Consider the following 16,031-nt stretch of genomic DNA (forward strand, 5'->3'; position numbering starts at 1 on the left):
TTATAAGCTTGCTTCAGAGCTACAGTATTCTAATTCAATAGTGTTTCATTAGGATTTGAGTGAAAAAGATTACTGTATACTTAATACATACATTTATTAAAAATATATATATATATATATATATATATATATATATATATATATATATATATATATATATATATATATATATATATATATATTCTATTTTATAATTGCAGTCATGTACTGAATATTCTATGTAAAAATATAAATTTAAATGAATTATTTCTAGTGTGGTCGACTTCCTACAAAGACAGGCTATAAATAGCTGTCTTATCTCCCTCTGTTCTGAGAGAGGTCTTGGTAAATAACTTTTGTTTGTTTATTTTCATTGTTTGTCAAATTTATCATGTTGTATCAAAGTAATATTACTAAAAGTTTTAGGCAGCTACCAAACAGGGAGATTCTACTGCCTGGGAAGATATTGGAAGCATAATGTATAGTATTGTCTAATGGTAGACCCTACTTCATATGGCATCACGAAAATTGTGACCAAGTCAGTTGCTGATTTATCTTACTGCCTCATTTACACACAATTGCTGAGTTTCAATTGTTTCTCTTCCGACAACACAACATACATACAATATAATGTTTCACCTTTGATCTTTTTCCATTTATTTATGGTTGGTTATTTAAATAATGCCAATTCACTTCAAGTATTGGCATCAAATTTACCCGCTGTTGTACACTAGTGACTCACTTAAGCGTCAGTTATTTAACTGAACTAATGTTGGTGATACTTGAAATAGATTTGCCGATTTATTTGTTTATTTATTTAGCTATAATATATTGTAATACATTAAACACACTGCAAGTATTTTCTTTAATTATATATTTGTTTCGCATGAGGCTACCATTATACCTGGTAGGTGAAGTTGACCAGACATTTATGATCATTAAGGACCAAACTCGAATCCATGACGTGACTTCTGTTAATCATTCTCATCCTAAATTTACCACTGTCGGTAGTTTCAAAATTAACGCAGTCATTTACTGAATATTCTTTGTAAAATTAATTTTTAAATTAATTATTTATAGGAGATAAGTATTATGATCAGTAAATATACAGATATGCATTACTGACCACCTCGAACACAAGGCGGCTAAAAAGAACAGGCGGTCACTGTCCTGGTTGCTTTCCCTTTCTCGTTACTGGCAAATAGGGGGTGATGATGATAGCAGCTGTGTTTATTACCGGGGTATATTGTTCTTTTACGGTATGTTAGACTGGTTTATAATACATTTTTATTATTTTAATATACCGTAATCTTCATTTAATCCAGCTTCCCAAATGTAAGTTTCAGTATAAAATAATTAGTGGTAGGACCTTGTGAGTGGTTTACCATGTTTCCATCACCACTCTTGACACGCTAAACCGCAAAATTTAAGAGGTAGAATTTTATCTCTGGTGCTTAAGACGACCCTCTAACTTTGGGCCGTTCTTTTTTTCAAATTCGTCTTGTAGGCGAGATATACGGTAAAAGTGAGAAGTTTTGTGGTGCTGAGAAGAAATAGAGACCCATTTTAGATTTTCTATGTATTATCTTCACATTTTCACTTCCGACCTGGATTTGGGTCCCTAACTCCGTTGGAAGGCGAGGTAGCGGCATATATAGATTTTTAATAAATAAATTGGCAGGTATCAGTGTGGAGCAGAAATACAATTTTGGCTGCAAAGAATAACTACCTGTTATCTTGAAGTGGGTCCCATAGGCCTGATGGTCCATTAAGGGCTTTGCAAAAAAAAAAAAAAAAAATGGTGATTACTAAGCCTCAGTACAGGAGGTGATGTGGCTGGCAATATACTTGACTGTATTCACTTTTCAATTTTAATCAAGTTCTGTACACTCCCTATAAAATGTACAGGTTGCCTCTCTAGTCCGGCAACCCGCGGACCTGACCAGGTGCGGACCATGGAAATTCACCCTTTTTCTGGATAGATAGTGACTTGTGCTTATGCCGACTAGCCCATTTCTCCATCATGGTCTCTTTGAAGACATATTGAAGGGTTAAATGTCGTATAGTAGCTTCTCAAATTTCGCGAGTTTTTAATTCTTAACGTATTTTATTGGAACACACACAAAAATAAATAAATAAAAATTTTGACGGCGGAAACTTGAATTTCGACGGGTTTGAACGGCCTGCCAACGTGCAGACGACGTGCATAATCGTGTAAACAGCGTCATTTCTCTTATGTACAAAAGATTCATTGTTGTTTATTACTGAATGTCTTTTTTATTGAATTAATGTTTATGTGTGCAAAATGAGCAATAGAATTCATTAATAATACGTAGAATATTAAAACACACGAGGAAATGACACAGCATTGTTTTCGTTGATTACAAAACCAGTGACTGACTGGTTCTACATATAAAACTGAAGAAAATAAGACCTTGGTTGTAGCTGTAGTAAAATTAATATGGTTGTTTTAAGTAATGTTATTTAATGTTAATAAACGGAACAATAGAAGTAGCTAACAATAATAGTAAAGAAAAAGAGATCGCATATGTAAGTGCTCACACGTGAAAATATATCGTCATTACCTTACATAAGAATATGAAAGCAACACTTATTTACTGTTCATATATATTTTAATTAATGTTTCTGAATTTGTTTTTATTGAATCAATGTACGTGTGTGCAAAATTAACAATACAATTTATTAATAATACGTGGAATATTAGAGGAGACGAGACGGCTGCCGGCATTGTTTATGTTAAAGCTTACAAAACCAGTGACTGATTGGTTCTACATATAAAACTGAAGAAAATAAGACCCTGAGTTTAGCTGTAGTAAAATTAATGTAAAAAATGAATATGGTTGCTTGAATTACCTGTAATGTTATTTAATGTTAATAAATGGAACAATATAAGTAGCTAACCATTAATGGTAAAAAAAAAAGTGAGACTGCTCGTATGTAAGTGCGCACATGTGAAAATATATCGTCATTACTCTACATAAGAATATGAAAGCAACACTTATTTACTGCTCATATATATTGAAGGGTTAAATGTTGTACTCTGTATAGACAAGCAGAGAGAGAGAGAGAGAGCAGCCGAACTGCCGGATGTAAACAAACCTTAATTTTCCGCGGCTTTTTTTTTTAAGGGGAATAGCCCACCAGGGCATAGGTCACTGACCCACATTGGGGCCTGAGGGGCAAAAATTTAATACTCCTGTAATAATAATAATAATAATTCAGATAAGTAAAAAAAAAAAAAAAACTGCCTATCTACCTATTGGACAAACTAAAATCGTTCCGGACCACGGGAGTTTCCGGACCACAGAATGCCGGACTAGAGAGGTACAACCTGTACTATACCTGTACAGTACAGTATGTGCAAAATTTTTTGCTAGACCATATGACACAACGGACGAAAGATTTTGACATCCATCAGACTCCACCTTACAGATACAGCATGCCCTGACAATTCACGGATTTTTAATTCGTGGACCTCGATTATTTGCGGATGACACCCTGGATGTACCCAAGAATGTCTAAGGGTAGTTTTAAAGTTGCTGTCATTTTTGCTGCTGGGATAGGGAGCCATTCATTCTAGAAACAGTAATTTCTTTTACCTGTGTGTGTGTGTGTGTAAATGCACAAACACATACAAATAAATAATAATGGAAAATCCTCTCACAAATATTAAGAAACAAGACAACAAAATTTAGAAAAAATGTGAGTCTATTCCCCCCCCTCGCAAATGTTATTCGCGGATTTGGCTATTCGTGGCCATTTTGAGAACCTAACCCCCGTGAATTTTAAGGGCATGCCATACTTTCTGTAGCGAGTGTACCTGTTCATTGATAGTTTGACCTGGTGGGAATCAGCATCTCCTAAGACAGGAAGCGAGTACTGTATCCACCCAACCACAACACCCCTAGTACAGTAGTTAAATAAAAGGATTCCTTCTTTTGATAAACACTATCACTCTCTGAAAGACTTAACTGTTGATTGACGAAAAATGTACCTTGTGACAGCTATAAAGAATAAAACCCACATCCTATGTCTCTTTTCTGTCTAGACTGTAGGATTTTCTTCACAAAACTTCCTACCCAGTGCTTACATATGTCTTAAGATTTCAGTTTTGTGAAATCCCAATGACAGAAATGCTTTTTATTTCTCATAAAACAGTGTACAGTCTCTCCTCGACTTATGACAACCCGGACATTTGACGGCCCTGTCTCTTCCTCTGCTTCATCCAATTAATGTAGTCTCCATGCTTAATTAAAAAATTATTGAGGCCCCGTGTGCATTCAGCTGACTACATTAAAGGTAAGTGCACAGTAACACTTTATTAATTTTTCATTATTGATTACTTTTACTGTACTGTATTTCGTTTCAGAATTTCTATGTATTATTTTCGCCTTTTTGACTTACGACCAAATCGACTTACGACCTGGTCGTCGGGACGGAACCCCGTCGTAAGTCGAGGAGAGACTGTGCTGTATTCAATTGATTCTGTTAAACTGATTCTAATTTTTTTATATCTGAATCAATGAACACAGTACTGTATTCTAACCACACCACGCAGTGTACTGTACATTACATATACTGGTACCTCCTCTTCAGCTTCAATCGTTCCAGTAGATTTTGGGTCTTCATTCATATATTCCAACTTAGCGACAGCACCAGAAGATGTTGAGGCTATGCTCTTCAGTGTATTACCATCATTATCCTTAGACACCACTTTCACAGCATGAAGGACGCTTCGATTTCCAAGATCACATTGACGGATTACCATTTCATTGGGCAGCTCCTTCCCAGCAAATATAATTCTTAGATCTTGGTAGGAACTGTTAAGTTTAGGTGCTAGTGTAGTTTTGATCTGTTCCACCGTCCATGATGGGTCAAGGCAAACAGAAACCTGGCAAATGTGTATTCATTAATGACTCTTTTTGTGCTATTGCAGGGAATACTGTTGAAAAAATTAAGGGTGGTGGCACCCCGTGAGGCGTATTGCTTCAAATGAATTATGATTAAGAGGGCAAAGCGAGTAAAGCAGTTTATATATAAATAAATATAAGTGTCATCAGAAATAAAAATTACTGGTAGTTGAAATCTGATTACAACTACTGTACTAGAAATTGTAAATTAAATGCTGGTTATCAGCATTTAATCTAAAGAATGTAATAAATGTAAAATATTGTTTGTTTTTTTTATGAATTTTGATGAGTAGCAGGCAAGAATATCATCATAGCACAAAAAAAATAAATTGCATTGGGATGAAAATAAAATATGACAGACTCACATTCTTGGAACTAAAACTTTAGGCAGTTATTGTACAGGGGGTCCCCAGGTCACGAATGGGTTCCATTCCTGAGGATGTTCTTAGGTCGGATTAGTACGTAAGTCGGAAGACATGTTATGTGCATACAGTACTTACAGAACAATGTTTAAAATCCCACTATATGATGACCTAAATCTTTATATACACATAAAATCACTTAATTTAAGACAAAATAAGAAATAGAATGGCAAAATACAGTAAATGAAAGCAAAAAATAAGTCATCAGTAAATAAATTATTTTAAATTTCAAGTTTAACCCCGTTTGTATCCGCGGGCGTTCATTAGCCGGGGACCCCTTGTAAACTAATGTTTTTCTTGCAATTCAAGAGCAAACGGCTTTAAAAATTCTTTTCTCCCACTGATACAATGAATAACACAAAATACATATTGTACCTTTAAAATGACAGAATACACTACAATGCACTCACTTTTATCAGGAGAAGGAATTTTGAGTGAAAAGAAATACAGATATCTGTATACTGTACTGTCTATAAATATTAATGAAATATTAAATTTCATGAATTTTATACAAAACACAAACTCCAGCACTTTTAAGTACAGTACAGTAGACCCTTCACATTCGCCGGTTTGCGATTAGTGGTAAGCAGATGGTGGCTATGGTGGCTAGCTTGCAATCTTTTTCCCGCAGCACAACGTGTGACCCCACACAGAATCTTGTGGTGTACTCTCAAAACTTTAGTGTTTTTGTGTGAAATGGCCCGTAAAAGACTGCGTAGTGTCAGTGCTAGTGTTGTGAAATGTAAAAGGCAAAAGTCAGTGATGACCCTGACAAATAAAGATGAATTATTAGACAAGTTAGAGGGGATGAGTGGTGTCACGGCTGGTCGGTTGTTTGGTATAGGTACACAGTAGTGCACTAAGGTAGTATAAGTTGCCATTCACAGTTTTGCCTATTTACGCCATTCTTTGGAACCTATCCTTCACGAATAACAAGTGTTTACTGTACAGGTACCGGTATACAATATCTAATGACCTAAATAAAACTCTTATTTGTCTTTAATCTCTCATTTTTGTGTGGGGTGAATCAAGGGATACAGAAGGGGGGGGGGGTAATAGGTTACCTCATGCAAGACTATTGTGGTAATCAGTAGAAAGGAGCCAAGGCAACAATGAAAAAATATCCACACATATTTGTTCATATCCTCAACTTGCATATGTTTTATACAAAGTGAATCTTAGGATCCACAATGACAACAAAGCATGTACTGTACAGTAATCACTTTGTCATATCCCACCAAGTCCATGGAGTTAAAATTTAGAAAACCCATAGAACATTGCCTGCTGGAACTTATTCATAGATAAGTTTTTTATTCTGACACTAGAGTTGTAAGGTAAGTTTTTGTACGGTCTTTACTATATCTGTATAGTTGGGGTGCCTGTCATACTAACATTTGGTGTTTATACTGGCACCACCTTCCTGTAAATGGCTGGTTTAAGATATACAAGTCACTTAGGACAGACAAAAGGTTATACAGGAGGATTTAACCTGGAATCCCATTTTACAACAAAATAACAGTTTTAACAAGCTGTGAAGTCAGCTGGAACTGAGTTATGAACACAAGTGACAAATGAGGTGCTAACAGCTGATGTAATTTCATGACATGACTAGTTAGCCTAGGGTGGCAACTGCAATATATCCAAGGCCATTTTAATCCCATTTTAACAGGGGGTCTCTGTGCTGAATAAAATCATCTGGCATTAACCAAATAAAATACTATAAATGTGAGACATCCAGTAGTTATGGGGTTAAATGTGATCGATCCATGACGACAAGTGAATTTGATGGGTGGGAGGGAACACAGGAGTGAGCTGACTATCTTTATTTCTCTAACATTTCTGGCTAACATATGAAATAATTCCATCCAACAATGTTGTAGCTGTTCACTCTAGACATGTACCATTGAATGAGTCACTTAGTCCAGACTCACATTTAAAATACGATTTCATTTATAACTGCAGAGAAGAAGTGAGTGACCTGTGAGAACCACTGCTCATAAACACCCCCCTGACAGAGCCCAGCATTGGTAGGATACTGTACTCTATCTAGGCAGCCAAGATAATGGTTTCTGTTGTTAGCAGTAGACTGCACTGTACATCTTGCCCAGATAACTCAATGCTGAACTGATTCTGTTTGAACCAGTGGTTGATTCAAGGCTCAGTGAGGATTCATATCATGTGGCTGCAGCCCTTATTTGTTTGAACACTGTATTATGTCATTAAACAGATCAGGCCTAATGGCATAAGTGGGTTTTGCCATAGAAAATTTGCCTAGTAAGAATCTCAGAGGTCATAAACTATATTCAGGATATACATAATAATAATGTGAAATATAAAATAGTTTCGTTCACCTTTTCTCCAGTGTTGGTCCGGACAAAGACTTCAAGCCTGTCTGAAACAGCAGGCTGGGATCTGCCAAAGCCAAACATTGCAAGTATGGACTGCCATAACCCAGCAACAAAGTCGAAGAGGAATCCAAGCATAATAATAGTCACATGGGAGGTGATTTTACCACTGTTCTCAAGCTGAAAAATGCCACAATCCTGTAAGTATTATTGTGCACTATACTGTACAGTTCAGTATTCCATTTTTTTAAACAGAAATTTACACTACCAGAAAACAGTCTTGTTTTACCTACTGATTGTGGATATACTAATATTAGGGTACAGTTTGTGTCCACTCACTACATTTTTATTATTTGGTTAATTTTTATTCACTTTTTTGTGTTTTGAAACTTCCAAATTCCCCCAACTTTGTTGAGTTAAGGACAATAGTATAAGAAAAGTAAGATGGCAGTACAATAAAGCTTCTGTTACCACAGGGGTAGCATGTCCCTGAAGAAACCCATTGGTTGTTGAATTCACTGAAATGGAAATCTGTAACTTATACAGTAGAGTACAGTACTGTATATGGAAAAAAAAAATAAAAATCTCATTTCGGTACACTAAATTAAATAATAAAAAAAACATAAACTTCCCTATTATAGGAAGAGTTTTGATTGTTTCGTTATTAAACTTGCTCTTATATAAGAGGCTTGGTGGTTATTAGTACTGTAGTGACCTTTACATGTATGCAAAAATATAATATTTTTTTAACAATTTCTCCATTATCTGTAGCAGGTAATAAACAGAAGCACTATACTGTAATGGTAAAAATCTCTATAAATAATTGGGAGGAAGTGAGATGTCCTTGTGACGTAGGGCCCATGCATGGTACTGATTGGCCCACCTGTCTTCCCAGTTCATCAATTTTATCCAACCAGCCAACACCATGACCATGAGCATTTTCCCAATGTACACCCCTTTAAACATTGCACATCTAATTTTTAAATACTACTGACAAATTAGCATCTTGGAATATTGTTCATTCACTTCTACAGATATTACCACAGAAAATGGATTCTCCCATACATGTTGAGGTCATCACTAATATCTGCAATGCCTCATATGTTCTCTTACATAATGGCTGGTAACTGACAGCGAACACAAAATATGTTATGCCTTTTTTTTCTTCTTACATATAGCTATAGTACACTGTAACTCATGATTTTGAAGCACAGCACTGGCACTCTTTAAAAGTTTTGAGTGAAGCCCATTATTGAAGGGTGGACATGAGTCAATGGACTGTATTCAAGAACATAGTGTAGGGTATCTCTATAGGTAATCACTACCATAGGGAAACATATTCTAGGTCGTTCAAACTGTGCAGCTTGCCCCAGGGCTTCTAACATATGAAAAGGGGTGATCTTTTTGACTACTGGCATGCTCATATCTCCATTAATATCAATTTGCAAAAGAAATACCATTGAAGAAAATCGATTCAGAATTAAATTTACATAAGAAAAACCCATTGTCATCCTTATGTAATGATTATCAAAAACTTAAAAACAAATTCTCGTAAAATTTTACAAGAGGTGCATGGGTTACCTGTAAACATCATGAAATTTGAATAGAAGAAAATTTCTTCTTATTCTCAAGAACACCCTAAAAATTGTAGGGGAATAATTTTTTAACAAACCTAACCTAACCATATAAAGAAAACCTTAGGAACAAAGCCTTACAACTCTCATTTACCGTACAGTACAGTATTAAGAATGACTTTTCCATCCTAACTTAACATCCCAACTATGTAGCCTTCAGTCTGCTCAGCCGGAAATTCCCGGCTAAGTAGCCACTTCCAATTCAGTTAATTGATGTACAGAGTAGACCATCCATCCTGGTGAAAAAGATATATTTTTGTTTATCATTTTAGAATTTTGGAAGCTGACAGCTTCAGCACACTTCCTGATGTACAAGACTCATTTCGAATCGTTGATCCACAAGAAATTTTGTATTATTTCCCCCAGTAGAAGTCTAGTGTAGTTCCTGTAAATTGCACCTTAAAGCATACAGAAATTGCTCTACAAGCAGCAAATCATCATCTGAATGTTCCAGTGACATTTCTAAAAATTAGGGTGCCTTCCCTCCTTCTCATGAACATTCTAGTAATCCATAAGGAATCTCGGTGAATATCCATTGGCATTCACCACACCGTGGGCTTTCACTACACTTCTTCATTACCAAACATAGGCATTCCCTATAGGGATACCCTATGCTCAACGTTCTTGAATGCTGTACCAATTTAGACATTTAATTTTGAGATATTTAACAAGCTGTTAAATACATAAAAACACCTACTTTATTACCCAGCAAGTCGCCGACATACAAAGTAATGCGCTCTGATGCTGTTGTTTATTTTTTTTATTACAGTACCATACTTAACAATTATCTTTAAACTTTGAGTTCATGGAATACTGTACTCAATATTAATTCTCCTGTCTATGGTTGTAGGTATCATACAGCAGAATGCACCTTACTCGTAACTTGGAAGCTTCATTATTTATCTTTTGGCGGCACCACTGACATGTGAAGCTCTACCAAGGCTCTCCATGCCAAACACCACGGGGCACTGAAAGCAGAGGATATATTTAATATCACAGGGAAGTTATACAATATATTTTCAGATTTGAATGGTAAAACTCATATTGAAAATCAGTTTTAAAAAGAAAGGTGTTCAAATAATTATATTTCTCTTGAATAAAAATTATTTATGAACTTTCTAAAAGTACTGTATAGTACAGAACTGTAGTGAGTTCTTGCACTGTTTATTAAATTATACTCTTGTATTGTATTTTAAAAAACGGGACTCCTATTACTACACCGCTGGATGGTCAGTGGCCCATGACCAAGAATAACCAAACTTTAGATTACTACTTACAAAACACTCAGTGCCATGCTCTGTTGGACTTTAGCAAGAATAAAAGACAATGTTTGATAATGTTCAGTAGACTGTTCTTGCTAAATAAAATCAGACATAGTTCAAGAACACACTTTCATTCACCAGTGGAGCAGAGGCCTAAGACTAATTCCTGAGAGATGATCATCTGGCAAGATAGTCGGGTACTTATTCTGAATGTTAAGTAATAAATTTGTGAAAAGTGAAATATCTGACCGTTTTGGGCAGGTAGAAAACTTTTTCTTTGAAGCCAAAATATAGGCTATTGTAGTTTTAATGATGCCTTCATGTAATCTTTTGGTTTAGAATTATTGAACATGATTTACTTCCATATAAAAACATCCATCTTCTAAATAAACTTGCATTTTCCCTGAAATTTTTTAGAGGTTTATCCATCTTTTCTCGCATAACTAAACACTGTCAACTAAAAATGGAAATTTACTATGCAAATCAAGTACAGTGATCCCTCGGTTAACGAACGTCTCGGTTAACGAAATTTCAGTTAACGAATTACCTTCCATAAGATTCTTCACTTCGGTTAACAAAACAATTTCGGTATAATAATTCCTTACGAATTTTCCCCAACATGTTTTCGCTTGCATTCGGCTGCTCACCAGCTGTAGCATTAGTCCGCCAATACAGTAATAGGGTTCTGTGGCTTAAATTCGTTACCATTTTAGTAAATATCAAGAAGGTTGTACTATTAAATAATTTTAAAAATTTTACATTAAATTTTTTAGTCACTTTAACAATTATTGAACATAATTGAAGTACAGGAAACTTGTTTTTCGAGCGCCAAACAGCCACTCAACACACCAAGCTTGGCGTCAGTTTGCTCAGTGGAAGGTACAGTACATCTTGTTTGAGACTCTTCAACATAAATGCTTTATTTTCTGTTTTTCCAGTCAAATTATTGGTCATTTGGAAATATATTTTACATATTGATAATATGTAGCGCAGTGCAGTGTTTATTTCAAGAAAATATTCTTTATTTACAGCAATAAAACTTAAAATTTCAGTGTTAAAATCGAATCCAGCATGGCTCCAAAGAAATCGAGAAAAGTTATTTCAATCCAGGTTAAGCAGGAAATCATAAAGAAACATGAACAGGTCATTAGAACAAATGTGCTTAGTAAAGACTATGGCATGTCGGCATCAACTGTGTCAACAATTCTTGCACAGAAAGACAAGTTCAAAGAAGTGAAAGTGAGAGACAAATTTACCAGACTGTTTAAAGGTAGATCATTGATAGCAGAAACAGAAAGGTTACTTCTCATTTGGATCGAGGAAAAGCAAATGAAAGGCGATTCAGTTTCTACTGAATTTATTTGTGAAAGAGCCAGGGAGATTTACGAACATTTAAAGGAAGATCAACCTGGTTCTTCTGGCACAGAGTTCGAAGATTTTCGGGCAAGCAAGAGCTGGTTTGAAAAATTTAAGAAAAGAAGTGACATTTTCAGTGTTATTAGGCATGGTGAGGCTGCAAGTGCAGATAAAGAAGGAGCAGCAAAGTTTGTAGTGGACTTTAAGAAACTGGTGGATGAAGAAAATTATCTTCCACAGCAAGTGTTCAATGTGGACGAAACTGGGCTGTTCTGGAAGAAAATGTCTAAAAGGACATTCATCACCAGAGATGAAGCCTCTTTACCTGGGCATAAACCCATGAAGGACCGACTCACTCTATTGCTTGGTGCCAATGCTTCAGGGGATTTCCGACTGAAGCCTAAGCTTGTCTACCACTCAGAGGAACCCCAGGGTGTTCAAACAACAAAAAGTGGTAAGAGGAAAGCTTGGAGTTTATTGGAAGTCCAACCGTAAGGCATGGGTGACAAGACAGCTCTTTAATGAATGGGCTGTTGAGGTGATTTGCCCTTCTGTCAAGAGCTACCTAACCACCAATAAACTCCCTTTAAAGGCTCTTCTCCTTATGGATAATGCCCCTGGTCATGACCCTGAACTTGCCAGCACTTTGGAGGCTCAATTTGACTTTGTCAAAGTGTTGTTTTTGCCTCCCAACACTACATCAATCATGCAGCCAATGGACCAGAATGAGATCAGCAACTTCTAGAAGTTGTACATGAAGAAAATGTTCAGGAGGTGTTTTCAGGCAACTTCCACTGATCCTGAACTAACACTGGCACAGTTCTGTTAGACACAATTTAACATCCTCCATTTGATCCCTCAATTCTGCATGGAAAGCACTGTGGCCATCAGCAGTTCATGATTTTGAGGGATTTAAAGAAGAAGCAGAGTTGGACAAGGAGATTGTGTCCATTGGTCAGTCATTGGGCCTCGAAGTGGAGGAGGTTGATGTGGAAGAGCTTGTGATGTCTCATGAGCAGGAACTTACTCCTGATGACTTGCAAACTGGATGAGATGTTGGAGGCTGACAGTGGTGAGGAGGAAAGTGATGACCATACAATGTCTACTTCAGTTTTGAAAGATGTTGTTCACCACTGGGAGATGTTCAGGAAACTGGCTTCAAGGCACCCAGATGTGGAAACAACAGAACCTATTTTGTGTAATGTTGAGGACAGAATGGTCTCCTTCAAACATCAGTTAATGATGAGGAGGAGAAATGCCCCACAACCCAAAATTGACAGTTTCTTTACTAAAAGGCATCGGGAAACAGATGCTACCCCTCAGCCTTCCACTTCAAGAATGAGAGAGGATGTTCCTGCTGGAGAATTTGTCAGTCCAGAGGTTCCTGACATTTTCATGGAAGGTGACTCACCTTCCAAGAAGCAGTAAAATGCTTCTCCTCCACCTCCACTTCCTTCTCTTCTCCCTTCTCCTCCTCCACCTCCCACTTCAAATGCACATCAGCATCATCATCCAGGAGCCTTCTACATACACACCTCAAAGTAAGTGAACTTTACTGCATTTTTTTTTTTTTTTACTTTAGGTAATTTTCGGTGAGCTGGAACCAATTAACCAAAAACCCATTGAAACAATGGTTTCGGTTAACAAAATTTTCGGTTAACGAACAACCTTCTGGAACGAATTGTGTTCGTTAACCGAGGGACCACTGTACTGTATGACAGAACCTATATACAAATATAAAATTTTGGTGCAGCAACAATAAGGATTCAGTAGAGGACATGGATGGGAAGCTATATTTTTTTTTATAGGATAAAAGATAAAGCTTTAATTGCATTTTTGGAAGAAATTTATAGTTTGGGAGGTATTTTGATGTTATAAAAAATCTTACATCTTTGGTAGTTCTCCAGCTTGTTGGGTTACATTTGTTATTTACTTCTTCACATTAATTACTTATGAACAACCTCCACCATTGGTTAAGGTAAGGTTAGGTAAAGTTGGGTCAGGTTTCTATATGTTTGTTTGGTTTAGTTTTTCGCAGCGGATATTTTGTCGTGACCGGCTAAGTTCCTACTAACGCTAATTTACTGTGAGTGTGCTCTGATTGGCTAATCGTCCATTACTGGCAAAAAAAACCCTGCAAAATATCCATCATGTTCATTTTTTCTAGAGATGTTGTTTGGATGATAGTAGCAAAATAGAAACGACAATGTACAGGTTAAGACGTTAGGTGAGGTTAGGTAGTTGAAATGAGGTTAGGTAAGGTTAGGTGAGATGAGGTTAGGTAAGGTTCTGTGCATTGTCGTTTTGATTTGATTCGTGCATTCATTTTCATTGGTAGTGGGTCATATCTCCATAAATATTCATTTTGCTCTTGAAAAGTAAAGGTTATATTCATTTAAATCACCATCAATTACAAAAGAAAACGTTATTTGTTAGAGATTCCCGTTTATTCTTCTAATTAACTTCTATTTCTTAGTACAGGTATTTTCCCTCTAGTAACCTTACATTTTCCAGTGTGGACTAAATATGCAAATCAAGTACAACTGAACCTACCTTTTTTGATGTTTTGCTGCAGAAACTCCTACAATAACTCTTAAACTCAAACTACTTAAAAATGGCTTTAATAATATTTACTGGGACGGGATGAGGACTCAGATGGTCACCGTCAGCCCCTCGTCTGCTCCACCAGGCTCAGCTGATGGTTGTTTACATTCGGTCTCACGGTTACTAAAACTACCGAGGAGACGCCGCTTACATGTGAAGTTACTTCTCAGGCATAAATCAACTCTACTGACAATTTTTCAGTTTAATTAATTTAGGATTGTAAGAAAATATTAAACCATATACTACAATTACAAAGTTTAAGTGGATTGCCCGGTGTTATTAGGGAGGTTCAGTTTTTGTACATTTGAAGTATTTTCATTCCAAATCAGGGCCGGATTCAGGAGTGGGCAAAGTGGGCAGCTGCCCAGGGGCCTCCACATATTACAATATTTTATTTATTTGTTTACTCATTTGGGTTATTTTTATTTTCATTCTTTAAAATTCATGTTAACTATTCCATCACGTAAAACTATGTTCAGCAAGAAGCGTGATAGAAATTAGGCTAGCTACTCCTTGAAATTCATGAATACCTGGTTTTCCTATGAACCGTATAACTGCATATGGCTTCAAAATTCTCCAAAGAAGTGTTCAAATTTCAAAATCTTCCCGGGGGGCGCTGTCAGCCCCCCGGAACTCCCAGATGTTAGGCTCGCTTCACTCGCCACCCCATCCTCTTGGGTAGTTATAATGAGGGGGGCCTCCACAAAGAGGCTGCCCATGGACCTCCATAGGTCTAAATCCGGCACTGTTCCAAATAAATGTTTTATTTATTTTTTACAATTAATATCTGTACAATAAGGCGAATTGGTCTTAGAGGTGCAGTGGGGGTCATTCCTCTCAAGTCCAGTGTTAATACAGGAGGGTAGGCCTACCAGAATTTATGCAGGTCCAGAAAACTGTGAGGGCAAACTTTTTCGGCGTGAGAGTTGTGAACTCTTGGAACAATCTGCGAGAAAGTGTTGTGCACCGAGTGTGAGCTCTTTCAAGACCAGACTTGACCAACACTGGAGCAAGTTTAGGTAAATTCAGGAGCCGGTGCATGCCCAATACTTGCCAACAGTGCGTTACAGAGACGTGACCGATCGCCCAAGCGGCTAACGAGCCGATCTGTGAAGAGGATAAAAAAGTAAGTAAAGTAACCAGTGGTGGAAGCTGGGTAAGCGATGAAAGGAGGAGGATCGTAACACTGGTGTCAGGATGGGATAGCCTAGCAGTGAGATATCAGTCAAGATGGAAGGAGAAGGTGTCCAGACCAGAAGTCAGGTCAGGCAAGGGGAGATTTTCATGGCTGATCTGATGCAATTCTTACAATCACAACGAGAAGAACAGAAACATCTACTGGAAGAACAGAAAGAGCAACAAACAAGGTTGCAAGAACAGCTACAAGAACAACGAGAAGAGCTGAAACATGAAAATGTGCAGGTGCAAGTGAAAATTCAGGAACAACTGCAGGAATAGAGAGAAAAAACATAAACAAATACTGCAAGAACAGAGAGAA

At 36.8% G+C, this 16,031-nt stretch overlaps 1 protein-coding gene across 1 annotated transcript in view; it reads right to left on the minus strand.

Annotated features, from left to right (window-relative positions):
• LOC121876088 (E3 ubiquitin-protein ligase parkin-like) overlaps positions 1-14,619 on the minus strand; it is a 40,845-nt gene extending 26,226 nt beyond the window's left edge. The window contains 3 exon segments of the mRNA XM_042381013.1: positions 4,586-4,891; positions 7,684-7,857; positions 14,564-14,619. Of these exon segments, the coding sequence (XP_042236947.1) occupies positions 4,586-4,891; positions 7,684-7,815 (438 nt within the window). The 5' untranslated portion in view covers positions 7,816-7,857; positions 14,564-14,619.
• Between the last annotated feature and the right edge of the window lie 1,412 nt (positions 14,620-16,031).

The sequence above is a fragment of the Homarus americanus genome, unplaced genomic scaffold (assembly GCF_018991925.1).
Source record: "Homarus americanus isolate GMGI-L3 unplaced genomic scaffold, GMGI_Hamer_2.0 scaffold34921, whole genome shotgun sequence".
NCBI classification, from domain to species: Eukaryota; Metazoa; Arthropoda; class Malacostraca; order Decapoda; family Nephropidae; genus Homarus; species Homarus americanus.